The following is a 25,451-nucleotide window of genomic DNA, read 5'->3' on the forward strand; positions in this document are numbered from 1 at the left end:
TAGAAGGCCAAGCGAGAGAGTCCTTTATTTAAGCAACTAAGAGTATGCTTCTGCCACAAAGAACTCTCAGACCCATGTAAGAAAATATGGTTTACAGAGACAAAAACAAGCATCATTTCCCTGCAAGGAAGGAGAAAACTCTTTGTTCTGTCAAGCAAGATAGGAAGTGGAGGTCTGGGGGTCAGTTGTGTGTGTATGGGGCGGAGGGTGTCAGGGCTGAAGGGTTAATGACCTGAAAGCTTCAGGCAAGGTGAGAAACTCCATACAAGAAAGTTGACATATTGATAACATCTGCAGGCAGTCTGGAGCTGGGAAAGGAAGTCAACATATTGATAAGAACCTCTGTTAGAGCAGCACAGATCTGTAGATGGAATTTACACCCTAATCCCTTTTCTGCCCTATATAAAAACCTCAATCCCCCCCCCCCACACACACAACTTGGAGCATAGTCTCCGATCCTGCTGAGATTGTTGCCCTTCATTGTTCTATTCTAATAAAGGGTAATCTGCTTGTTAGGCTCCCTTTTATTTGTAAGTTGTCTTGCTCAATACTGATCTGACTGCTTGTAACCCCATTCCCTTATGTATATTCTTGCCTTTGTTCCTTCCCTTTTCACTGTATCCTTTTAACAATGTATAACTGCCCACCCCTGTGAACAACTTAACTCTCTCCTATAAGAGGGGATTATAGGTAAGCAGGGCCTGCTTTCTTAAATTCCAACTTGATTTAGGGTGAGGCAGCTGACTGGCCAGTCTAGGGTGAGCCCCCAAATACAGCTATCTCGCTTTAATTGGACAATCGTGGGTCTTTTCTCCTGAATATCAGGTTTAACAGCAACCTGACTTCTAGACCATTTACTTAACATTTGTCTTCGGACTAGACTATACTTATCATTTATTTCTCCATGCCTCTTGTTTGCTTTTAAATCTACAGAAATCTCGTTATAGCTTTGGAAATTACTACCTTAACTTGCTGTTAGTCCGTTAGAATAATACATACTTGCATTATTTAATGGGTACCATAATCACCAAAGTCAGACCAGGAATGAGTGTAAAGTAATAGATTTTCTACCCCATCCCCCACCCCCTGAATAGGTTTCTCCGCCGATGTAGTAAGCCAGATCACGCCAAACTGAAAAAGTCTAACTGGTTTATTTAATCAAAGCAACTCCTTGGTGGGTTCTCCAGTCCCAGAAATCGAGGCCAGAAAAGCCGGCGCCCACAAATGAAAGCAAGTTGTAGGCAAGTGGTGATGGTGTGTCCGCCACAAGCTGAGTTTTTGTCCAGTATGGTCAAAAACTGAGTACTTTAGGGGGAACTTGGCGCCGCTGGCAACTTCAGGAGACAAAGTTGCCAAGAATTGGGAACTGGACTTTTTGGCGCCTTTTCTGCGTTCGGAGATGCTGAGTGAGCGGAGTTTGGAGAGAGACAGGAATGGGGCTTTCCGGATCATGCAGGGGTGAGCTGGAGGTCACAACCGAACATAAAGGACCTCTCCGTAAATCCCTAACGTTACCTTGTAAATCAAAAACACTTAGCAAACTGTTCCTAGAATCATTTGACATAAGATGATATCTATAACATGCCCCTCAAAGTTACAAGATCGTAATGTAGGAATGAGGGAGTGTGAGGAACATCTGACCGTTTGTTTTGAATTTAGTATGTTTCAGTCTTGGGAGGAAACTATCCAGCTAACGAGATTAATCTTTAAGCATGTACACGGTTGCTTACTTTTGCCTTGTTCTGACTTTCGAGTTGTGAGGAGTACAAGCTGCTCACATTAATGTGTATGTCCTGTAGCTCCGTGGTGGAGCAAATGTCTAGCATGCTCATGGTTCCATCATCGAGTCCTAGCACGGAGGGACGCACATGTCACACAAGGACTTTACTTACTGTCGTACGACGAAATTTCTCTGCAAACCGTCTTGATCTGTAACCGGTCAAGCTCTAACCTCCAACATTATCCTACCAGGAAACTAAGGATAATAAAGCACCAATTTTCTTGGAAATGGACTTTAGCGCTTAAAACCACGTGCTACTGGATGCTGGCTCACTGTAGTGGCCAGTTTGGTCACATGACGACTCTTGCAAGGTTCCCCTCGGCTCATATGTGGCGTCCCTAAAGATGCCTGATTATTTTTCCTTCTTTAGAGAAAGCTGCTGCCAATTGCCGCAGAAAGACTGAGAGAATGGGATCTCGTTTCCTCCAGTATACCTTACAGACGTCATTCTTCCGTGAAGAGAGCGAGCTTCCTGCCCTTACATCGCCTTTACGGTCAGGCGTGCACTGGGACAGTCCTGCGCCCGCTCTGGGTCCTTTCGCTCTGCGGGCGCCGGCGCGCGTCACTGTTCGGCGCCCAGTCGCCGGGCTTCTCCCGGCTCGGGGTAGAGCCGCGGCCTCGATGTCCTTAACTCGGTGTGCCCTGCTGTGGGCTCGGCTCCCGCCGGGGCGCGGGGCTGGGTCCCGGGCGGCCACCTGCTCTGCCCTTCGCGCCTCCGTGGGGCCTTTCCCCGGGGCTCCAGGACGCGTTCCCTGCCTGGCCGCCTCCTCTGCCTCTGGTGGCTCCAAAGCTCCGAACACGTCCTTGTTCGTGCCTCTGACAGTGAAGCCTCAGGGTCCCAGTGCCGACGGCGACGTGGGTGCCGAGCTCACTAGGCCTCTCGACAAGAGTGAGTGTTGGAGCCGCCCGGCGAAGCGGCAGGGTCTGATGCTCGAGTCTGTGCTCCTTTCTGGCGCCCTCAGCACTCGGAACCAGTTCATTTTTAACTCCCTTTATAGGGACACTGACCCTTCCCGTCCCTCCTCGGAGTGGTTAAACTCTGTCTCTTGGATTGAGAGAGTTAAGAAAGAATTTTGTTCTTTAAATGGTGCGCCGCTTGTTCTCGGATCCTCAGAGAGCGTGAACGGGTGACAGTGAGGACTTTCAGAATTCTTTGCCATTGACTGGATGCGGATGTCTAACAAAGTTAAGATGCCGTATTGTTGCCAAGACGACGAATCTCATCCCGATTTCTCAATAAATGTACTCTCCCACGAGGTAGATCGGCATGTAAATCCAAGATAGAAGTTGATAAAAGTGTCCTTGACAAAAGTAATAGACTTCCCTACCGTCTCAAGTTCCAGAGATGAAGGGGGGGGCACTTAGTATCACTGGGGGTCAGTGGGTTTTGTCCTACCAACTAGGTTTGGAAGAGTTTGACAAAAGAGTAAGTGTTTTCAGTGGGACGGGGTTTCAGATTATATAGATGGCACTGTATGATTAGGAGGGTGGAAGGTTTCCTCCAACCAAATGACATTCTTGGAGATTGAAGGAATACCACAGGTCTTCTAGACACGACCTGTCCAGGATCGACCTTTAGGCAGCTGGCTTTAATAAGCAAAATTGATGCTTCCTATTATGACTTTGAAATATAGACTTCATTTTGGGAGTCTGAGGCAGAGGGATGACAAGTTCAGTGCCATCCTGAGCTACAGAGTGAGTTCCAAACCAGCTAGGGCAACTTAAAGAGATCCTATTTCAAAATTAAGGTTTTTGTTTGTTTGTTTTTAAATGAGCTTGAGGATATACCCCTGGGATACAGCGCTTGCCATGCAAGTGCAAACCCTAAGTTAATTTCCCAGTACTGTAATCAACAAAATAGTACTCCTTTCCCCTTCCTCTCCCTCCACCTTTTCCATCCTCAAAAGAAGCCTAGGCTGTGTTGGTGGCACATGTCTTTAATCCCAGCACTTAGGAGGCAGAGGCAGGTGGATCTCTGTGAGTTCGAGGCCAGCCTGGTCTACAGAGCGACTTCTATGACAGGCTCCAAAGCAATAAAGAGAAACCCTGTCTCAAGAAACAAAACAACAAAAAGCCCAGACTGTTCTCAGACCACCATGACTGACACTATTGCTAGCAGTGAGGTTCACCTCTTCTTGGAAGTGATGGCTACTCTGGGAGCTTTGGGCAGAAGTGGAGGTTAGAAGACCACTCTGTGGAGTTGGCTCTCTCCTTGTGTCTGTGGTGTTGCAAGGAAGTTGTGTTGTTTTACTCTGTCATTTTCCTTACACCCCATTGCACATTAACTCACCCAGAGGGATCAACTCAAAGCTTCACGTTCTTGCAGCCTTCCTGAGGCTGTTGCCTTTTCATGATTTCACATTCCTTTTGCTTTTGTAGATGTGTCTAAATTGGGAAACAAATGTTAAACTTTTCTATTTCTCTTTTAGACGAAGTAAAGAAAATCTTAGACAAGTTTTATAAGAGGCAAGAAATTCAGAAACTGAGTGCTGACTATGGACTTGATGGTAAGGCCAACAACTTTTTAACATTTATTTTTAATTATTTTTTATCGTTTTATGTGTGTATTTCATCTGTATATATAGCTATGCACCACTTTCATGCATGGAAGAGGGTATTGGATACCTTGGAATTGGAGTTAGAGATGTTTGTGGGCCACTGTGTGGGTATTGAGAATGGAGTCTTGTTTCCCTGGAAGAGCTGCTGGTGTACTTAACCACTGAGCTATCTCTCCAGCTCTGCCAATAACATCTTTAAAGAGTTGTTACATTTTACTTTGTACTTTGTTACATATAGTACATCCTTGTAGTCTGAAGAAAAGTCTCTCTCCTTGCCTTCTGGGGCCCACAATCCCACCTTGCAAGCCAGACTGCACAATGCATGCTTAGCCTGCTTCAGTGTCCTGTTTAGTTTCAGTTTTAGCCCAGCTTGTAAGAAACCAGCTGTGCTACCCAAACGTTAATAGGCGCTTGGAGCTTGCTGTGGTGTGTATGTTTTGATATTGAGAGCGGAAATAAAGACTAAGTCTTGTATGCTTTGATTTTGTGTTTTCCACAGCCCGTCTTTTCCACCAGGCTTTCATAAGCTTCAGAAATTACATTATGCAATCTCATTCTCTGGATGTGGACATTCACATTGTCTTGAATGACATCTGCTTCAGTGCAGGCAAGTGCTTAGAGAATTCTTTAAAAAAAATATTTTGTGTGTGTGAGAAAGGGAGGAGGGAGTTAAGTTGAGGGGAAGGAGAGGAGAGAAGCATGTGTGTATGCCATGGCACTCGTTTGGTTGGAGATCAGAGGACAGCTTTTGGGAATCTGCTCTCTTTCCCCGGCTGTAGGTTCCTGAGATTGTATGGCAGTACCTTTCCTTGCTGAGCTATGTCCTTGACCTGCTTAGAGGATTTTTAAAAATTGTTTTTATGTGTATGGGTGTTATGCGTGCACATGTGTCTGTGCTCTACGTGCACGTGGTGCCTGCAGAGGCCAGAGAAAGGTATCAGATCCCCCAGAACTGGAGTTGTGGAAGATTGTGAGCTGCTATGTGGGACCTGAGAATTGAACTTGGAAGAGCAACCACAGTATTTTTAACCATGGAGCCATTGCTCCAGCCCACTGAGAGGAAGTTTTAAATGAATGATTGTGTGTGTGTGTGTGTGTGTGTGTGTGTGTGTGTGTGTGTGTGTGTGTGTATGTAAAACTATGCTCCTTTGGGTACTCAATCAGAGACTAGAGGACGGCAATAGGGTCCAGCCTATCACTGGCTCTCACTAAACCTAGAGCTGGACTGGTGGCTGGCAAGCCTCAGCAATCCTCCTGTCTCCCTTCCCCTTCCAGAGCTGGGGTTAAAGATGTGCTGACAGCCTTGCCCAGCTTTGTAGATGTGTGCTGGGGTCTGTACTTAGGTCCTCATGCTTGTACTGTGAACACTTGTATGCACTGAGACATCTCTTAAGCCCTGAGAATCTTAAGACTATTGGAGACTGTGCTTTCTGTTACTTCCTATTCATGTTTATTTCTCTGTCAGGGCTTCCTTGTTTTAGAATAGGTCCTGGCAATGTACTCTGTAAGTCACTGCAGTCAATAGGAGTCCTCATGGGTCACTGTGCCTTCACATCAAATCCCTCAGTAAGTCATGCATAGACTGTCTTTGAGCCATCATCCTCCGCTCTCTGTTGGGATCACAGCACCATGAGTGGAATTGTTGCACCAATAGAATAGCGCGTGGCTCTTCCATCTGTTTCTGCCACCGCTGCTTTCTCCTCCATAAAGTTCTTGTCCCAAAAGAAAACAAACACTAGGTATGATGGCTCTCTAGTCTTATCCCTCTGAAGGTTGAGGTGGGATCGGGATCTCTTTGAGTCCCAGGCCAGCCTGGGCCCTGTCTTAAAACAAAAACAAAGTAGAAACCAAGTTTTTTGATTTCCATGAGTGTCTTGGTGTCTTAATTATAGTGTTAAATGCATTTAATGCTTAGACTTTTAGCTTGTGCCAGGCACTGAGAGAGAACCTGATACATAGCCAAATGGGACACACTGTACTTTCCTGTCAGGGCCACTAAGGTGTGGAGAAACTGACTTGGTTTTCTTTGGTCTTTGAAATTAAACAAACAAAAGCCACTGAGCTGGGGTGGAAGTGTAGCTCAGGGTTGATCATGGCCTTAGCATGTACAGAGCCTTGGCTTGAAGCTCCAACGGCCATTCTACCCAAAACATTTCAAAAAAAGAAAAGTTCAAATCTCTCTAATGTATGTCCAGGTCCTTTTCGTGTGTTTCTTTGTTTTGTTTTTCTGAGACAGGGTTTCTCTGTAGACCAGGCTGGCCTTGAACTCATAGAGATCCGCCTGCCTCTGCCTCCCACATGCTGCGATTAAAGGTGTGTGCCACCACCACCTGGCCATGCTCTTTATTTTTAGTTTAATTCCCCACTGTTTTAACCTTTGCTTATTTATACTGGATTGTTGAGCATGGTAGTTGGCAGCTAGTTTTTTGTTTGGCCAAAGATGTGAGTGGAGTTTGGAGAAGGAAGGAATAGAAAATGCTGTCCCAAAGAAAGGTGCTCTTGCTCCAGGGCTCACTCAAAAGAATTGTTTTCCAATGGGCATGGTGGAGCACACCTTTAGTGCCAGCACTTGAGAGGCAGAGACTGGTGGATATATGTGAGTTTCAGGCCAATCTGGTCTACTGAGTGAGTGCCAGGACAGGTGCCAGAGCTACAGAGGGAAACCCTGTCTCAAAAGAAAAAAAGAAGAAAAGAAGAAATGGTTTCCTTAGCAGTGGGGGGTCTGAAGTGGGAGGAGTGCAAGTTTGAGGTTGGGTTTTGAGTATTGATGCAGAGCGATCCTGCTAATGTACTGTGCTGTTTTACAGCTCACGTGGACGATTTATTTCCATTTTTCTTGAGACATGCCAAACAGATATTTCCCGTATTGGAATGCAAGGAAGATCTCCGTAAAATCAGTGACTTGAGGATACCACCCAACTGGTTAGTTCTTGTGTTTACTGATACAGCATTTCCTAATTTGGAGAAACTAATATTGATACTTGTATTTTATAATAAATTATAGAGTCTATATTTTGTTTTCCCTGAAAACAAAATAACAAAGGAATTAATTCTGTAAGACATATTATTGGTATGTCCCTTTTGTCCTGATAAAGCTTGAGTTAACTTTTTCTTAGGACCGATTTCAGATAAAGTTTCTTTTGCAAAATTGTTCTACATTGGCCAGGCATTGGTGGCGCACGCCTTTAATCCCAGCACACAGGAGGCAGAAGCAGGTGGATCTCTGTGAGTTCAAGACCAGCCTGGTCTACAGAGCGAGTTCCAGGACAGGCTCCAAAGCAATACAGAAAAACCCTGTCTGAGGGGGGAATAATTGCTTTTCATTGTACTCCTAATGCCTTAGCTGACTGCCTGAATCTTAATAGTTCTTTCCCTACGGCTGGAGCTGCAGCATCTCTTAGCACTGTGATACCTTTGAGTCACTCCACTCAAATCCTGCCAGTTCTCAGCTTACATACTTCTAGTCCAAAACCCCACAGACAGCCCCCCCTTCTATACATGGTGACTTCAGGGCTCCCACTCTTCATCTTTTCTGCCCTCTGACATTCTGCCATTGAAACTCCAGATGCTTCAATCCAGATTAGAGATTTTGCTCAGTTGCTAGGTTGTTTGTCTAGCAGGGACAAAGCTCCAGACTTGATTCCCAGCACTGCATAAAGCCAGGTGTGGTGGTACATGCTTGCAATCTCGGCATTTGGGAGCTAGAGACAGGGAGTTGTGAATTCAAAGTTGTTGGTCATAGTGATGCACACCTTTAGTTCCAACACTCAGGAAACAGGAAGGAGGATCTCTTGAGTTTGAGGCCAGTCTGGCCTACATAGAGTGTTCCAGGATAGCCAGAGCTACATAGACAGACCCAGTCCCAAAAAAAGTAAGGAGAAAAAAGAAAGAAAAAAATCATTCATTCTTGGCTATATAGCAAGTTGGAGGCCAACCTAGGCTACATGAAACCCTGTCTTTTTTGTTTTGTTTTGTTTTCCAAGATGGAGTTTCTCTGTGTAACTTTGGAGCCTGTTCTGGAATTCACTTTGTACACCAGGTCTCGAACTCACAGAAATCTGCCTGCCTCTGCCTCCCGAGCACTGACATTAAAGGTGTGTGCTACCACTGCCTGGACAAAACCCTGTCTTAAAAAAAGTTCCAGCTACTGAGCAGCTCTAAGTCTGATTTCCTGCTTGTTCAGGGCAACTGTTGTCCTTTGCTTGAGTTCCATCTGGGTCCTGCTGGGGTGTAATGAGATCATCTGCAGTGCTCCCTCCCATCAAGGGTCTAGTCCTCACTGCCTGCTGTCTCTGTCCCAAAGAGCTGCTGCAGTATTTTGCCCAGTTTTGTGTTTGCATATGGTGGTAGGGTACGTCTCCTCACCAGTCAGTCCACGTGACAGAAGCAGAGGCTCAGTTAGTACAGTTATAAATACTGAAATTATAAGGCTTGGGGCAATCTGCCTATGTTCAGAGTTGTGGGAACGATGTAAGCATATTTATGTGACCAGTTTAAATTCATTTTCAGAACCTTGAGATATCTAAAACATTCACTTGCATTTGAGCTTTCTGTCCTCTAGTAAGGGCCATTTCTTGGGCATTTTGTTTTTTTAACGGGGTTGTACATCCCTTCATTGAGTTTTCAGAGACTTGTCTGCTAGAATGGAATATGAAGTTAATAGAATTAAACTCTTTACCTCCTCATGTTTTAGGTACCCAGAAGCCAGAGCCATACAGCGGAAGATAATATTCCACTCAGGCCCCACCAACAGTGGGAAGACTTACCATGCAATCCAGAGATACCTGTCAGCGAAATCTGGAGTGTACTGTGGCCCTTTGAAACTGCTGGCCCACGAGATCTTTGAGAAGAGTAATGCTGCTGTTAGTGAATTGCCATCTATTTCCTCATTTTCTTGATGATTTTCCTTTGTGGGGATGAAGGTGGAGGTGGGGAAAAGTACATTGTAATTCACTGGTGACAGAAAAGACCTGGAGCATACTGAGAAGCCGTCAGCTGTAAGAGGTGATGGCGCCCCACACAGCTTTGGGAGGAAGAGATGCTGGACTCTGACATGTCACCAGTGTGCTGTATCCTTAGTTCCGAGACAAAGTGAGACAAGGAAGGCCTGTGATCCCAGCACTTGGAATGTGGAGGCAGGAGGCAAGTCTGGGCTGCATAGGGAGCCCCTGTCTCAGAAAACCAAGAGACCATCAAAGAACACTTAGTACAGAGAAGGAGACTAACTATCACTGGGTATTTTATGTAGAGAGAATTGCAGTAAAAGATGAGGACCCCACTGTCACACTTCAAGTGCTTTATTTTTTTTTACTTTTTCAAGAAAGAAACAATCATTCAGTTGAGACTCCCTCTGAAGTGCTCCATGGCTTCTCCCCAGAATGTTTACTTCCCAGTGTTTTGGATGAGACTTTGATGCTCTGCACTGAACCTACTGATCAGCACTGGAGCCACGGTTTCAAACCGGACTGAAGTCCTTTGGTCTGAGCATTGTCTCACTAAATGGGCCACTTTTCATTGTCTTAGTGTATGACATGAATTATATTCTGCATTTTAAAAAAAGATTACTTTTTTTGGTATGCATAATACTTTATCCATATATTTGGATTTTCAGAACAAAGATCTGGTTGGTATTTTGTTTTTTCATTAGCATAACTATAAAATATTTATCTAAAGGGATGTTTTGTTGGACTGAAGAAATGACTTCACTGATTAAGAGTGCTTGCTGCTCTTGCAAAGGACCCATGTAGGGTAGCTCACAAGGTGCCTGGAACCCCAGCTCCGAGGGGTCCAACACCTTCCCACCTCTATGGGTACTACGTACATATGCATAAGAAAAAATAAAGTGCCTTTAATATTTTTCTGTGTCAGTTCTCAAGCAGTAATCTCCCTGGTCCTTCCTAAGATCCCATCTAAGTCCTCACATTATGTGGCCATTTTTCTACTTTACATTAATTTCAGAATTCCTCATTCTGTCTTTGTCTCCTGGAGCCTTTTTGTTTTTTAAATACCATAGGTTACTTGTTGACTAGACTTTCTCAGGTTGAGCACAAAACATCCTTTATTCTGGAGAACTCTGCAGTCCTGTCTAGAGTAGTTGAGGACCCCAGTGTACCATACCACTGATGTTTCTTCTGGGGGAGGTAAACAGAGAGGCCTTTTTATTCTCAAGCTTCAGTCATAGTGTTGTTCTTGAGCGTAGAAACACTTCACTAACTCCGTTAGTGCTGAGATGTACAGAGTGGGGCAGCACCTGCCTGGCTTGAGCAAAGCCCTGGATTCACTGCCTACTGCAGCAGAAGGAAACAAGCAGAGCCAGAGCCAGAATTATTAGCTGGGAGCCTTGGTGCATGCCTATAATACCAGTACTTGGAAGTTGGAGGCAGGGGGGTCAGGAGTTCAAATCATAGCTGGTTACATAATGAGTGTGAGGCCAGCCTGGGCTACATGAGACTGACTCAAAAAACAGGAATCACTATTGATTCTCTGCTGAGGGTTCTTCTGATTGGACGTTTCTCCAAATTTAACTAAGTTGTACAACAGAGTGGCTGTGTGTGTGTGTATGTGTGTGTGTACGTAAAAAAAAATACAATTATTATGTTCAGCTATTTGAATAAGTTTGATAGTAATGGAATGAATCCTTTTAAACACTCTTGGCTACTTTTTGTTACCATTTTCAAGTCAGAGATAAGTCTGTTGTTTTTTTTCCTCATTCCAGGGTGTACCCTGTGATTTGGTGACAGGTGAAGAGCGGCAGACAGTTGAGCCTGATGGGAAACAAGCCACCCATGTCTCCTGCACTGTGGAGATGTGCAGTGTTACAACTCCTTGTACGTATATGCTGTTTGGAAAACTAGGATTTAGAGATTTTTCTGTACAGGGCTTTATGATGAAAATTAAAAATCTAGAAGAAAATAGTACACTAAGTACTGGGTGCTTTACAGTATACTTTGTCATGCTTGCTTCTGAATGCTTGTTGTCCTTTGTTTTGGATGGAATCTAATCCCAGTGCTTTAATCCCAGCACTTAGGCAGAGGCAGATGGGTCTCTGAATTCCAGGACAGCCTGGTCTGCATAATGAGTTCCAGGACAGCCAGGGCTACATTGAGACCTTGTTAAAAAAAAAAAAAAGGCCAAGGTAGTCTGGTTGTATTATATACATTTGAGGTTTGTCCATTTAAACTGTTACATAATGTTCTTTAAGACAAAGATTCTTCATTTTCCCTATTAAGGAATAGTTTGGTTGTTTAAATTTTGCCATGGGTCCAGAATATAGTTCAGTGATAGAGCACTTGCCTAGCAAGTACAAGGCCCTGTGTTCCATCCTCAGTGCTGAAAAAGTCTGTATTATACATAGTGCATTAATGAACTTCTGGCTTCATTTTTAAGACACTAAAGTATGAGCAAACAAAAAAAAACAAATATATATATATATATAATGTTTTTTGTTTTTCGAGACAGGGTTTCTATGTCTAACAGCACTGGCTGACCTGGAATTGCTTTGTAGACAAGGCTGGCCATGAACTCACAGAGATTCACCTGTCTCTGCCTCCCAGCATATGTAATATTTTAATCCCATCTGTCCCCAAACAGTGACGTTTAATTAACCAGTGGTACATATTTTCTTGACTTTGTGCTAGAATTCAGATTTTGTTATGTGTTCTAGTAGGGTAGGCACTTAGGTGGATATGTTATAGTGAGGGTCATAGGGTTTTTCACTAACAGCTTGCTTTTCTATTTAAAATCAACCTTCTAGGGTTGGAGAGATGGCTCAGCCGTTAAAGGCTAGGCTCACAACCAAAAATATAAAATCAACCTTCTAATGAAATAGTTTTGCATTTTTTCCGTGTGTTTGAAAAGTCGTACACTATAACAACGCAAATGGCACACACAAATTTCCTGCTTTTTAGCCTGTTCGTATGTCTTGATGTGATGAGTAATTTTTGTTTTGTTTTGTTTTGTGGCGTTTTTTTGAGACAGGGTTTCTCTGTGGCTTCGGAGGTTGTCCTGGAACTCGGTCTTGTAGACCAGGCTGGTCTTGAACTCACAGAGATCTGCCTGCCTCTGCCTCCCCAGCCCTGGGATTAAAAGTGCCACCACCACCTGGTGTGATGAATAATTTTTAATCTGGTTTTCAATATAAATTAGCTTTTTGGTGGGTTAGGAAATGAAAGTGTGACTTACAGAAACAGTGGAGCATGGTTAGAAGTATTTGGGATGAGGAAAGAAGCCGGGTGCTGCTTTTGCTCTCCATGATGATGGACTTAAAACCCTCAAGCATGGGCAGAGCCCTCAGGGCCTGAGGAGTTCCTCCATCCAGGGCACTTGCTGCTCTGGAGAGCTGTCTCAGGGAAAGCTTCCTGAGTCACTGAAAGGCTCTCCACTCCTCTCCTGAAGCAGAGGTGCCTGTCTTCTCCTTTGCCACTGTGTGGATATGGAGGTTTGTGTGTTTGTGTGTTTGTTTTTTTGAAACTATGTAACCTTGACTGACCTGGAACTTGCTGTATGTATCTGGCTCCTCTTAGCCTCATAGAGTTCTACTTGTCTTTGTCTTTCTACTGCTGGATTGAAGACCTGTGCTACCATGCTGCAGTAAGGTGTGTGTGTGTGTGTGTGTGTGTGTACATGTGCACACATGTACCTTTAGAGTTTAGAAGAGGGTGTCAGATCACCTCTGTTACCCATCAAACTGTCTCCAGACTGATGTGCTCATTCCTATTAGCGGGAGTTAGCAGAGTGTGTCTGAGGTGGTAGAGAATGGGACAGATGGAGACAGTGGAGGAGAGTGGCTCAGAGTGTGGTCTTGAGAGCTGAGTGGCTTGGGTTTGAATATTATCTCTACACAAACTGTCTAACTTCTCTAGGCCTCCACTTACTTTCCTGTCAAATGGAGATAACCTCGTAGGTTTCTTAAGAAGAACAAACCTCTTAGAACAAGCCAGCTAGAAAAGGTGCACCCAGTGCGCCATGGGGATGATGCTGGTGCGGGGGGGGGCCGCGGCTGGTGTTGCAGTTTAAGTGGCTTTATTGCTCATGGTGACCCTTTTGTTTTAAGATGAAGTGGCCGTGATTGATGAAATTCAGATGATTAGAGACTTGGGCAGAGGATGGGCCTGGACCAGAGCGCTGCTGGGTGAGTGTTCTTACTGTTTCCACCAGCTGCTGCCTCTCTTTTTGAGAAAAGTTAATCAGAAAATCATGGAGATATTCTTTTATATTATTTAAATATTCTAAGAATGAAAAAAATCATGGTTTTGTGAGTTATAAAATTAACACAACCAAATAACTAAAGCAGAAATGTTTGAATCTCTGAGAATATAGCTCGATGGTAGAGCACTCTCCTAGCATGGGAATACCCTGAGTTTAATCCTTAGCCCCCAAAACAGTTGAAGATTGAGGTTGGGGATGTAGTTCATTTGTGGAGTGCCTGCCATCAGGCCATGCATGAAGCCCTGGGTCTGATTCCCAGAATTACATAAGCTGGGTATGATAGGTCACTCCTGTTATCCCAGCACTTGGGAGGAGGACCAGCAGGAGTTGAAAGGATCATTGTGGACTATACAGCAAATTCAAGGACAGCTTAGGCTACCTTAAGGAAAAGGAAAGAAAGCTTGTCTTGCCATATTTACAGTCACTGTTAATGTCTTGATACAGTTCATTTCAGTTTTTTCAAAGGACTTAGAACTTTGTGTTTACTTTTTTCTAGTTCTGTTGTTTCATATTCGGTAGATGAGTATGTCTGTGTATTGTCCACTGAAATTTGTTTCATGGTACTGAACATTTTTCTCATCACCAGGATTATTGATACATGTAGCTTTCTACTTTTGATTTGTTTTTGTTTTATAGGATGGGGTCCTAGAAATTGAATTCTTTAGGTTCACAGGCATGAAAGAATATGTATTGCCTGATTTTTTTTGTTGGTGGTGGTGTTTTGTTTTTTAGTTAGTTTCCCTGTGTAGCCCTTACTATTTTGGAACTCACTTTGTAGATCAGGTTAGCCTCAAATTCACAGAGATCCATCTGCCTCTGCCTCTTTTTTTTTAATTTTTTAATTTTTTTTTATTTTTCGAGACAGGGTTTCTCTGTAGTTTTGGAGGCTGTCCTGGAACTCGCTCTGTAGTCCAGGCTGGCCTCGAACTCACAGAGATCCGCCTGCCTCTGCCTCTTAAGTGCTGGGATTAAAGGTGTGCACCACCATGCCTGGTGTATTGCCTGATTTTTTAAAGTGAATTTTCTGATTTTTTTTTCCACTCTGTAGCCCAGGCTGACTTTGAACTTCAGGTCCTCCTGCCTCAGCCTGTGAAGTGTTAGGGTTATAGGGTAGTCCCACCACACGTGGCTTGGAATGAGTTTTGACCTAGCACATTGTAGGACAGGCATTTTCAGATTGAAAACAAACAGTGCACCCTGAGTTTGCCTGTTAGACGGTAGGTGAAAGTAGGTCTGCTCGGAGCTATGGAACTCAGAGCTATTTTTGCTCACTAGTCCCTATACCACTCCTTGAAGCACCTCAGCTTCCATGGAGTTCTGGCTTGAACACAGGCCTAGGAGTAACACGTATCATTAAGCATCAGAGTGCCAACCCTACAAAGCTGTTGGCTTCGTTTGGAGCAATCTAAAGCCTGTAAATTTATAAAACTGGCTCTGTCTTTGCCCATTCAAAGAAGGCTTGGATCAGAGAGTCTGAAAACATTGGACAGAGTCACAATGCCATTAGGAGTAAAACAGCAATGTAAATCCCTATATACATTTACAGGACTCTGTGCGGAAGAAGTCCATTTGTGTGGAGAATCTGCTGCTATTGACCTGGTCACTGAGCTTCTGTACACAACTGGTGAGGAGGTAGAGGTAAGAGACTGTGGGCTGCTTTCTCAAGGGCTGTGTCACAGATGCTAGGTACTGTCTACTGGCTCCTTACAAGCTCTAGACTTGCAAAATCAGAACTTACCTATGTATCAAGCACACAGTGAGCAAGTGCCACAATGTATGTGAAGTTAGCATAAGGAGACCCCTTATTTTTATGCAGTCTAAAGTATTTTTTAAAGAAAAATTGAAAACAGAGCTTAGCAAAAAGGAAATCTTTATTTTCTTATAGCTGACTGGCTCATACATATGGTTAAGCTGCATGTGAAGTTCTGGTGGAGAAGCCTTGACCCGCTATGTCTTCCAAGAGTGTGGGAGATTCTTTATCTTCATAAAATAACTTGTTTGTTTTGAGGGATGAGGTTATTTCATTGTTTGTTTGTTTTTGCTTTTGAGATATGGTCTCACTGTGTACCCCAGGCTGGCCTTAAATTCATGGCAATCTCCTGCCTTAGCCTCCGGAGTGCTGGGTTTATAGACATTTACTATCACACTCAGCTTCCAGGGTCATAAAAATCTTTGGAGGGTTGAGCTAGATATGTTTGTTTACTTACTTGTGGTGCTGGGAATCGGACCAAGGGCTTTATGAGTGCCAGGCTATGGAGCTTCATTCACAGCTCATGGGTTTAAGTCTCTTTAGGGCTAAGTAAGTCAGACTATTGAATTTGAGGCTCAGCCTAGGTCTGTAGTGTTCTCAGTCCTCTGTATCACACACTGGGGCCTTTGTTATTTATGTAATTGCCAGATCTAGTTTCTATCTATTTTGCATGTAGAGTAGGAAGAAATTGGTTTCCTTTAGAAACTACCCAGAATTGAGAATTCCTTAATAAGATAGTAAAGTTGTATCTGTTACTTTTCTCATTGCTGTGACAAACAGCTGAAGTAGTTGAGTGAAGGAAGGAAAGGCTGTAACGTGAGTTCTCACAGGTCTTCATAATAAAAGTCCAGAGTCACATATAGGGGAGAAAGCTGAAAGATCAGAGAGATGAAGGAGCAAGCCACAGCCACCTTACCTCGTCAGCTTCCCAGCCAAAAGGAGATCAAGTTCCTATTTTCTCTGTCTAGAATCCTTTCTGTGCCCAGTCATCTCACTTCCTGTCTCTACCCAGTCCCAGCCATCACACTTCCTGTCTGTCTATTAGCTAGTGGCAAGCTCCACCCGCTGATTGATCTTCAGACGCGCTTTATTTGTGCAAACAAGATGTCACCACAAAGGGCTTCTTTTGGCTCACAGTTTCAGGGTCAGAAGCAGAGAGCTACTGACACTTGTGCTCAGCCAACTTTACTTTTTATTCTCTCTGAACCTAAGCCATGGGATGGCGTTACTCACATTTAAGGTGGGTCTTTGGGTAAACACTCTCATAAGGCACACCTAGAGATGGGTTTCCATGGTGATTCTAAATCTACCTGACAGTGCAGAGTAGCTTTTACAGAAATGTGGATGTGCTTTAACACATAACCTGTAACAGTCTCATGCTGTCCTTTGAGGGAGGTAGAGTAGAACATAGTGGGAGAAATCCTGGACTTTGCTGCATTGGGCTCTGTCTACAGCAAACCACAGAAGGCTGAAAAGATCTGATCTCATGTTTTATTGGACTGGTTTACTCTGTCATAAAACGGAAATATCAGTCTGTAATCTTTCTGAAGCTGCCATACTGTTGTGAAAAAGTTCTTTAAGGAAATTGACACAGTAACATTAATTTAACAATGCCAAGAATTGATGGTAGCACAGCATCCAAATGAATGATTCAATGTGCTCCTGAAAGTTGATGCTTAACCAACAAATTTTTCATTGATCTGGTACTGACCTGAGCGTGTTACTTTTGCATGTATGTCTTCATTGCAGGTTCACAAATATGAAAGGCTTACCCCCATTTCCGTGCTGGATCATGCACTAGAGTCTTTAGATAATCTTCAGCCTGGGGACTGCATCGTGTGTTTTAGCAAGAACGATATTTATTCTGTGAGCCGACAGATTGAGATTCGGGGACTGGAATCTGCTGTTATATATGGCAGCCTCCCACCTGGTAATAATTGGCCTATCCTGCGACTGGTGTGAAATCACTTACATTTGTCATTTAGGTTAAGATATGTTTAGAAAGCATAGTAAGAAAAAAAATGGAATTAATATAAACTATTCCTTCTAGGGACCAAACTTGCTCAAGCAAAAAAGTTTAATGACCCCAGTGATCCGTGCAAAATCCTGGTAGCTACAGATGCAATTGGCATGGGACTTAATTTGTAAGTAATTTGTTTTTGATAAACAGTGGAATGATGGGTGTTTGTTTTTTGTTTGTTTTGTTTTTTCTTCAGTTTTCTAATTGGTTAGGATGGAATTGATAATGTAGATTTGAGTTTTATATTTTTATACTTGTTTAGAAAATAAAAGAGAATATCACAGGACATTGAGGTTTGGAGTGCTCCCTGTTACGGCAAATCAACTGTTCCCTTGCTTTATTTTAGGTTTCTTAGTGATACAGAACCCAAGAGCCTCCAGTGTGAAGCACTTATTATCTCTATGTAGTGAAAGTGGCCAGACTGACTCAGAAAACTAAGAGTTCTTGGCAGCCACCTAGATGTGCGTTTGGGACTGTCTTGCTAGGTTGCCCAGGCTTGCCCTGCCTTGAGTTTAGTATGTAGATCCCACTGACCTTGAGCTCTTGGCCACCACTCAGTTTGTCTTTTTAGAGGGTTTAGAAGTTTTTTTATCTTATGCACGAGTGTTTTGTCTGCATGTTATATACATGCATCACATGTGTGCAGTATGAATGGGCCAGAACTTCTAGAAGTGGAGTTACAGATTACTGTGAACTACCATGTAGGTCCGGGAAACGGAACCCAAGTCCTCTGCAAGAGTAGCAGGTGCTTCCTTCAGTTGGTATCACCCCATTGCCCGAATTGGCCTCAGACTCCTGGGTTTCAGACAGTCTCTGCCTGAGCTTCTCAGGTCCCGGGACTTGAGGGCTGTGCCGCTGTTCTCAGCACAGCTAACCTGAGGCATAATATGAGAGCAATTTCTTTGGTGTCATTTTGTTTTAGCTTAATAATTCGAATATCATACAATTTGCCCTCTCAAATGGTGATTTTAAATAAATATACACAGTTATTCAGACATTTTGCTTGAGAGCTGGCCATGGTAGCACATTGCCCATAACCCTAGCTAGCACCTGATAGGCCTACGTAGGAAGATCACAAATTCAAGAGGGCTCATACTGAGTTGTAAGCCAACCAAGGCTGCAGATGAGACCCTGGTAGTTTCTGCTTGTTTTATTTTGTTTTACTTTTCAAGTCAGGCTTGTCCTGGTTGTCCTGGAACTGGATTTGTAGACCAGGCTGGCCTCACAATCACAGAGATCCTGCCTCTGCCTCCAGAGTGCTGGCATTAAAGGCGCATCACTGCCACTGAGACCCTGTCTTAAAAAACAAAAGATGAAGAAAAAGAATTCGAAACAAGCCTCTCTCTCTTTTTTTTTAAAATGTTATTAGCCAGGCTATCGTAGAAATCATTGTGTAGCCTATTCTGCCCTCAACACACAATAATCTTTCTGTCTCTACTTCCTGAGTGCAAAGATTATAGGTTTGCCACAGTGCCTCAGCTTTTCTCATTAAGAAAAAAAAATTGCCAGGTGTGGTGGCACATGACTTTAATTCCAACACTTGGAGGGCACAAGCAGGTGGAGCTCTGTGAGTTTGAGGCCAGCCTGCTTTACATAGTTCCTAGAAGCCAAGGACTATGTAGAGAGACAAAAAAAAAAATTTATTTAATGTGTATGGTTATTTGCATAATGTATTTCCTCACAACACTTGTGTGCATGGTACAATTGGAGGTGATTGTGAGCCGCCATGTGGGTGCTGGGAATAGAACTCTAGGGTCTTCTGGAGGAACAACCATTACTCTTAACTGCTGAGTCATCTCTCCAGCCCCATTTTGACAGCTGGGCTGAGCACACCTGTGATGACCCAAGTGACAGGGCTGTGTATAGTCTGTGGGGTCACTTTTATTTCTATTTCAGGAGCATAAGGAGAATTATTTTTTACTCCCTTATAAAGCCCAGCATCAATGAAAAGGGAGAGAAAGAACTAGAGCCAATCACCACCTCCCAAGCTCTGCAGATTGCCGGCAGAGCCGGCAGGTTCAGCTCACACTTTAAAGAGGGTGCGGTCACAACAATGTACCGAGAGGACTTGACTTTATTGAAGGAAATTTTGAATAGACCTGTGGATCCTATACAGGTAAGGCTTAACACTGCTCCTGCTGCATGCAGGACAGTCACTCCTTCCCCAGTCCCTTGCCTCAAATTCGTGGAAACAGAAGGGCAGCTTGAGCTGGAGAAACCATACCAAGAAAGCTCTCCTTGGGGCTAGAGATGGCTCAGCAGCCTGATTTTGCAGAATACCTGAGATTAGTTCCCAGCACCCATGCCAGGCAGCTCGTAACTACCTATAACTCCAGCTTCAGGGAGCTTCTAAACACACACACACACACACACACACACACACACACACACACACACACACACACACACACTGCACTCTCTCTCTCTCTCTCTCTCTCTCTCTCTCTCTCTCTCTCTCTCTCCCACACCCTCCCCCACCGTCCCATCAACGTAATTTAAAAGTAAATAAACTTTTCTCTAGTGTAGACAGGCGTCGATACCTCTTAGACAGAGAGTTGTATACAAGTGAAAGATGCAGATTCAGCAGGGTTAGGTGGCCTGATTGTCCTTGTTTGGGTGCACATAGAGTCATGTCATGAAGTGGAGAGCTAACTGAAGCTTGACTAGAGAAGAAACTTAGCACTGAGTTATACTATTGCAAGTAAGTCAGGATTGAGTTCAGTATATGGTTATTGGGTCATATTTTAAAGCAAGCTAACGTAATATTTTAAGCTTCTAGGAAGTCCCATTAGTGGTTTATTCCATTTGTCAGTAAGATGCTATAAAGGGAACTATGTGTGAGATGATGGGATGGAGGCTGGTAACATTCTGTTCTTGGGTGTGATAGGCTCCTGGATGGCTCCCCTCTTTCCTTCCTGTGTACCTTATTTCTAGACCTTTAGATTCCTTCTTCCCCCGCCTTCCTCCTCATCCTCATACTTAGCTGTGGGCTTTGCTTAGCACTGCAGTGCATATGGAACCAGCTGATCTCCAGTTTTCTTATGTTCTGCCACCCACGTTGAAGTAACTGGGGCTTCCTTGTCCATTTTTACTCAATAGAGAGAACTGCAGTTTGGAAAATGTTTCATCCTTGAAGGCCTTTTTGTTACTCTGTTGAATATATATCCTAGTACTCTACCTATAACATAGCAGAAGGCTGCATAATCTGCCATTTCCATTAAATAATCCTATCAGCTTTTCTAATTGCAGTAAATAGTTTACATGGTCATGTCTTTTTCTCTATATTACTGAAGTTCTTGGCATGGGACCCATTTGGTAAGAACCTAGCCTAATTTAGGACATTGTTTCAGAAGAAGAAAATCCCATTCAAAAGTGGAGGGGAAAACTCAGCTTATGATCATCTTGTCTTATTTCTACAGGCAGCTGGTCTTCACCCAACTGCTGAGCAGATTGAAATGTTTGCTTACCATCTCCCTGAGACAACGCTGTCCAATCTCATTGTAGGTGGAAACTTTAATTATTTTCTTCTAAAATTCTTGACATGAAGCTGGGCGTTGGTGGCGCACACCTTCAATCCCAGCACTTGGGAGGCAGAGGCAGGCGGGTCTCTGTGAGTTCGAGGCCAGCCTGGTCTACAAGAGCTAGTTCCAGGGCAGGCTCCAAAGCCACAGAGAAACCTTGTCTCGGAAAAAAAAAAAATTCTTGACATGCCATGTCAGTCCTGGCTCACTGCATGGGCAGGAATGGATGGTTTGTCTTTGGGCCGATGCTATCCATGAAATTTGTATCGTTGGTGAAAACTTCCAAAGTCTGAGAATGCTGGGTGTATCAGTGTACACTAGTAAGCCCAGTGCTCAGGACATTGAAGCTGGAGGCCCTAGAGTTGGAAGTTAGGGATGGGGGAGTCATAGTGAGCCTCTGTCTCAAAAAGAAATACTGGTTGGATCTGGGCAATGTTGGTGCATACCTTTAATCCCAGCACTCTGGAAGCAGAAGCAGGCAGATGTCTGTGAGTGTGATGCCAGGCTGGTCTACAAAGTGACTTCCAGGGCAGCCAGAGCTATTACACAGAGAAACCCTGTTTCGAAAAACCAAAAGAAAAGAAATGCAGGTTAGGAAGACCATGGGAGAAATGTCTGAGCTTTAGAGAGCAGTGAGGCAAGATTAAAGAGATGGTCTTTTGTGGATTTAAATTCTTTTTTCATACCCAGTGGGATATTCACGTCCAGGCAGTCCAGTAATTTCATATGTATTTCCCCCCAGGATATTTTTGTAGACTTTGCGCAAGTTGATGGGCAGTATTTTGTCTGCAATATGGATGATTTTAAGTTCTCTGCAGAGTTGATCCAGCATATTCCACTAAGTCTACGGGTGAGGTATGTGTTCTGCACTGCCCCCATCAACAAGAAACAGCCTTTTGTCTGCTCATCACTGTTACAGGTATGTCTTTAGCTCGGTGCTGTTTAGAGTTATTCCAGGTTGATCCATTTTCCTCCATACAGTACTTTGTCCTCTAAAAGAACGCACTTGAGAGTACCCTAAATCTAGGAAACTCGGCAAAAATTTAAACAGAGTTGGTAATTTTTAAAGGATGACCTTGCTTTGAAGGACCTGGATGGTAGTCGCTGTGAAAAAGCTAGAAAACACAGTTAAATAAGTACATAGAGAACTAGAGTTTGGTGGTGGCAGTGGTATTCATTTCCTTAACAGTAAGGGCTGTGTCTCTTTCCTTTTATTTTTTTATGTTTATTTATTTGTTTGTTTGCTTAGGCTTTTGGAGACAGGGTTTCTCTGGAGGCTGTTGTGGAACTCACTCTGTAGACCAGGCTGGCTTCAAACTCATAAAGATCCTCCTGCCTCTGCCTCCCGAGTGCCGGGATTAAAGGCATGTGCCACCACCACCTGGCACCTTTCTTTCTTAACCATTTGTTCTGGGCTGTGCTGTGACTTGTGAGGAGCACAGGGTTCTAGAACGGGCAGCAGCACTGAACCACATGGGCCCTTAAGTGCCTGCTGCCCCCTCCTGAGTGCTCACCTCATGCCACTGAACTCAGGGTTCTCTGGACTTCTCGCCATCTTCATCATAGGCCTTAGCAGTCTGTTTACCAGCTCTATTTCAATTCAATTTATTTCTGAATTTTCCTTTTATGTATTGTAAAGAAAACACACAAATAATTGTTACCCCAAATTAGCTCATTGCAGAAAGGTTAAACTGTCTGCCATCCCCAGTCTCAGGCCTCTGGAACACTTGCTGTTACAGTTTATTTCACATGGTATTACCTGTGTGCGTGTACCTGTAGGAATTCCAGTTCTGTTTTGTAGTGTTTCCCCATAAATGTAATAATGAATTATTCTGTAGCTTGCTTTTTCCTCTTCCCTTAACAGTGTGCCTTAGAGGTCTGTGTTCAGGCATTTTCCTGGAAGAATGTCATTGGTGGGAGAGCCAGGTTAAGGGGGAGGTTGTGGGGCAGTCTTCAGCTACTGCACAGCTCACATGACTGGAGCTACTTCCTGTGGCCTTGATCCGGTTTACACCAATCATCAGACAATAATTCCAACAGAGCAGGAGCCTCTGCCAGGGAGGGAGGACCCTGGAAGAGTGCAAGTCAGCATTGCTTAGGCCTTCTGTTGGAAGCTGTGAAATCTAGAGGCTTTTCCTCATCCATACTGAACTATAAGGAGCTCAGTCTGCTGATGGCCTAGGGTGCCACTTAGGATGGTGGCTTCTGGGGACTGAACTCAGGCTACTAGGTTTATCAATAAGTGCCCTTACCCAAGGAGTCAGTCTTGCTGGCTCATTTTAATTTGAAATGAACATTTTAAGCTGAACATGGTGGCACACTTCCATAACCCCAGTACCCACATGGGACAAGAGAATAATGAATTCAAAGCCTGTCTTGGTTAGATAGCAGTATGAGGCCAGCCAGGCCTGAAAAAGACCTTGTCTGAACTAAATAAACCCTTACAAAGTATTAAATGTTTTCTTAAAACATAGGAAAGTATTAAGCAGGAAGGAAAGCAGCTTGTCTTTTGAAACAGTTTATACCTCCTTTTTCTTTCTAACTAGATGTAAGAGGATTCTGGTTATGTTACCAAACTCTGTTCTTTCCTCTCAGTTTGCCAGGCAGTACAGCAGGAATGAGCCGCTGACCTTTGCATGGTTACGCCGGTACATCAGGTGGCCTCTGCTTCCGCCTAAGAATATTAAAGACCTCATGGATCTCGAAGCTGTCCATGATGTCTTTGATCTCTACCTGTGGCTGAGGTACCAACCCTTTTCCTCTCTGTGCTCTTAGTTTTCTAACTCCCTTGTCAGTTAGTTTCTGCTCTTTCACCACCATTTGGTGGGTGCTCTCTATTATATTTTCTTTAAAGATTTATTTATTGATTATGTATAGTGCTTTGGCTGCGTGTATGCCTGCAGGCCAGAAGAGGGCACCAGATCTCATTACAGGTGTTTGTGAGCCATCATGTGGTTGCTGGGAATTGATCTCAGGACCTCTGGACAATCAGGTAGTGCTCTTAACCTCTGAACCATCTCTCTAGCCCTGTCTATTGTATTTTCTATGAAGGTGCTTGAGTTTGGTTTATACTCTTTCCTGAAAAGATTCCAAGAGTACCTATGATAGCCTAATGAGGATGTTGACTGGACCCTTGCTGGTGAAAGAGTGGTATTCCTTGGGAACTGTTTAGAAGTAAAGAACCTCAGCTCCATCTGCACTTAGGTTCTCATTTTAAAAAATTATTGTTCTCTCTCTCTCTCTCTCTCTCTCTCTCTCTCTCTCTCTCTCTCTCTCTCTCTCTCTCTCTCTGTGTCTGTGTGTGTGTGTGTGTGTGTGTGTGTGTGTGGTGTGTGTGTTTATATGAGGGGGTTAGATGGGAAATGCACATACCAAGGTGCATTTTGTTTCAGAGGCCAACTTTGTGGAGTTGATTCTCTTCCATGTTTTGTGTGGCCCTGTGACTAACTGAGGTCACCAAGCTTGGGGAGCCGTCTCAGCAGCCTAGACCATGCATTTTAACGAGGCTTCCAGCCTGTTAACTTGTGCATTAATGTTGAGAAGCTTTGCTCTAGAATGTGGGTAGTTGTTACAGTTGGCTCTAATGCTCTTTGGTCTTTTCCTAGCTACAGATTTATGGATATGTTCCCAGACTCCAACCTTGTTCGAGGTCTTCAGAAAGAACTGGATGCCATTATTCAAGATGGAGTGCACAACATCACCAAACTGATTAAAATTTCTGAGTCTCGCAGACTTTTGAATCTGGAGAGTTTGCCATTAGGGAACCAGTCACATTTGTCGGGAGCCTTAAAGGGTGCAGCAAAAAGGACACGTGGCACCAAAAGTGCAGGCAGTAAAGTTGCGGAGCCACTCAGCCCCAGTGCCAAGGAGCTGCCCCTTGCTTCCAGGCTGGTGCAGCAAGGACTCCTCACTGCAGACATGCTGAAGCAGCTCCAGAAAGAGTGGCTGACACAGCGGCCAGAACTCGGCAAAGAAAGAGCAGGGACAAGAAGAAAGAAGAAGGACCCCAGCTCTGACTAGGTTTTTTAATTTTGCAAATAAAAATCAATTTTAAATCCTTATGCACATGGCATCCACTGCCTGTGATAGGATTGTGGCCATCTTGCACTTTTTTTTCACAGAAAAGTAAATTCCTAAAGCTATCTAAACTACTTATTTCAACCTTTAAAATAGTGTCTTCAAGGTTTTACCTAAAAGTGTACATAATGGCCTTTTGTAGAGTAGCTACGAGATACTGCTGTTTCAGAAACCCTGAGAGACATCACATCAGTTTGGGAGATTGTTAGGCCTGTTGTTGAGGATGTCGTGTCATGGATGGAATTCTTCAACACATGCTGCTGTCTATTATGCTCACTCCCAGAGAATGTTCTAGAAGCTGGAAATACACACTAACAAGATGGACTACAGCTCATCACTTGTGTCTCTAATGTGCTGCTGTAGCCACAGCGTGTGGGCTAGCGTGGAAGCAGTCTGACTGTAGAATGAGCTCACATACATGTAAATGAAGGGGAAAGTCAGCTCCAGGAAGGAAGGTGCTGTCAGTCTCCCATGTTTAAAGGCCAGTCTGTTGCATAGTGGTCTCCATCTGCCCTGGTTAAGAACGTAGCTAGACGGA

At 43.8% G+C, this 25,451-nt stretch overlaps 1 protein-coding gene and 1 long non-coding RNA gene across 3 annotated transcripts; one reads left to right on the plus strand and one right to left on the minus strand.

Moving 5' to 3' along the window:
* On the minus strand, window positions 1–2,447 carry LOC121134260. Its single transcript, XR_005871329.1, has 2 exons — window positions 1,893–2,447; window positions 1–308 (listed from the first exon to the last, which is right to left on the minus strand). It is a non-coding gene; the product is annotated as an uncharacterized LOC121134260 (long non-coding RNA).
* Supv3l1 (Suv3 like RNA helicase) lies at window positions 2,350–25,242 on the plus strand. 2 transcript variants are annotated; one of them, XM_005070825.4, is made up of 15 exons: window positions 2,350–2,669; window positions 4,210–4,287; window positions 4,838–4,945; window positions 7,146–7,260; window positions 9,032–9,200; window positions 11,054–11,165; window positions 13,391–13,468; window positions 15,092–15,183; window positions 17,045–17,225; window positions 17,346–17,439; window positions 19,212–19,431; window positions 20,735–20,815; window positions 21,579–21,755; window positions 23,432–23,580; window positions 24,442–25,242. In XM_005070825.4, exons 1-15 carry the CDS (start codon window positions 2,402–2,404, stop codon window positions 24,854–24,856), a joined length of 2,337 nt encoding a protein of 778 aa, XP_005070882.1. In that variant the 5' UTR covers window positions 2,350–2,401; the 3' UTR covers window positions 24,857–25,242. The 2 variants fall into 2 exon arrangements, with proteins under 2 accessions (XP_005070882.1, XP_012969443.1); XM_013113989.3 differs by lacking the exon at window positions 2,350–2,669 and adding an exon at window positions 2,748–3,037.
* Window positions 25,243–25,451: the final 209 nt, after the last annotated feature.

Source organism: Mesocricetus auratus, unplaced genomic scaffold (genome assembly GCF_017639785.1).
Source record: "Mesocricetus auratus isolate SY011 unplaced genomic scaffold, BCM_Maur_2.0 Super-Scaffold_100027, whole genome shotgun sequence".
Taxonomy (NCBI): Eukaryota; Metazoa; Chordata; class Mammalia; order Rodentia; family Cricetidae; genus Mesocricetus; species Mesocricetus auratus.

Excerpts from the sequence above, each read along its gene's own strand:
- Supv3l1 (XM_005070825.4), top strand. The coding sequence starts at position 2,402 with ATGTCCTTAACTCGGTGTGCCCTGCTGTGGGCTCGGCTCCCGCCGGGG. Across the intron at positions 4,288-4,837 it reads TGCTGACTATGGACTTGATG|CCCGTCTTTTCCACCAGGCT; the intron begins GTAAGGCCAACA and ends TGTTTTCCACAG. Across the intron at positions 17,440-19,211 it reads ATTGGCATGGGACTTAATTT|GAGCATAAGGAGAATTATTT; the intron begins GTAAGTAATTTG and ends TTTCTATTTCAG.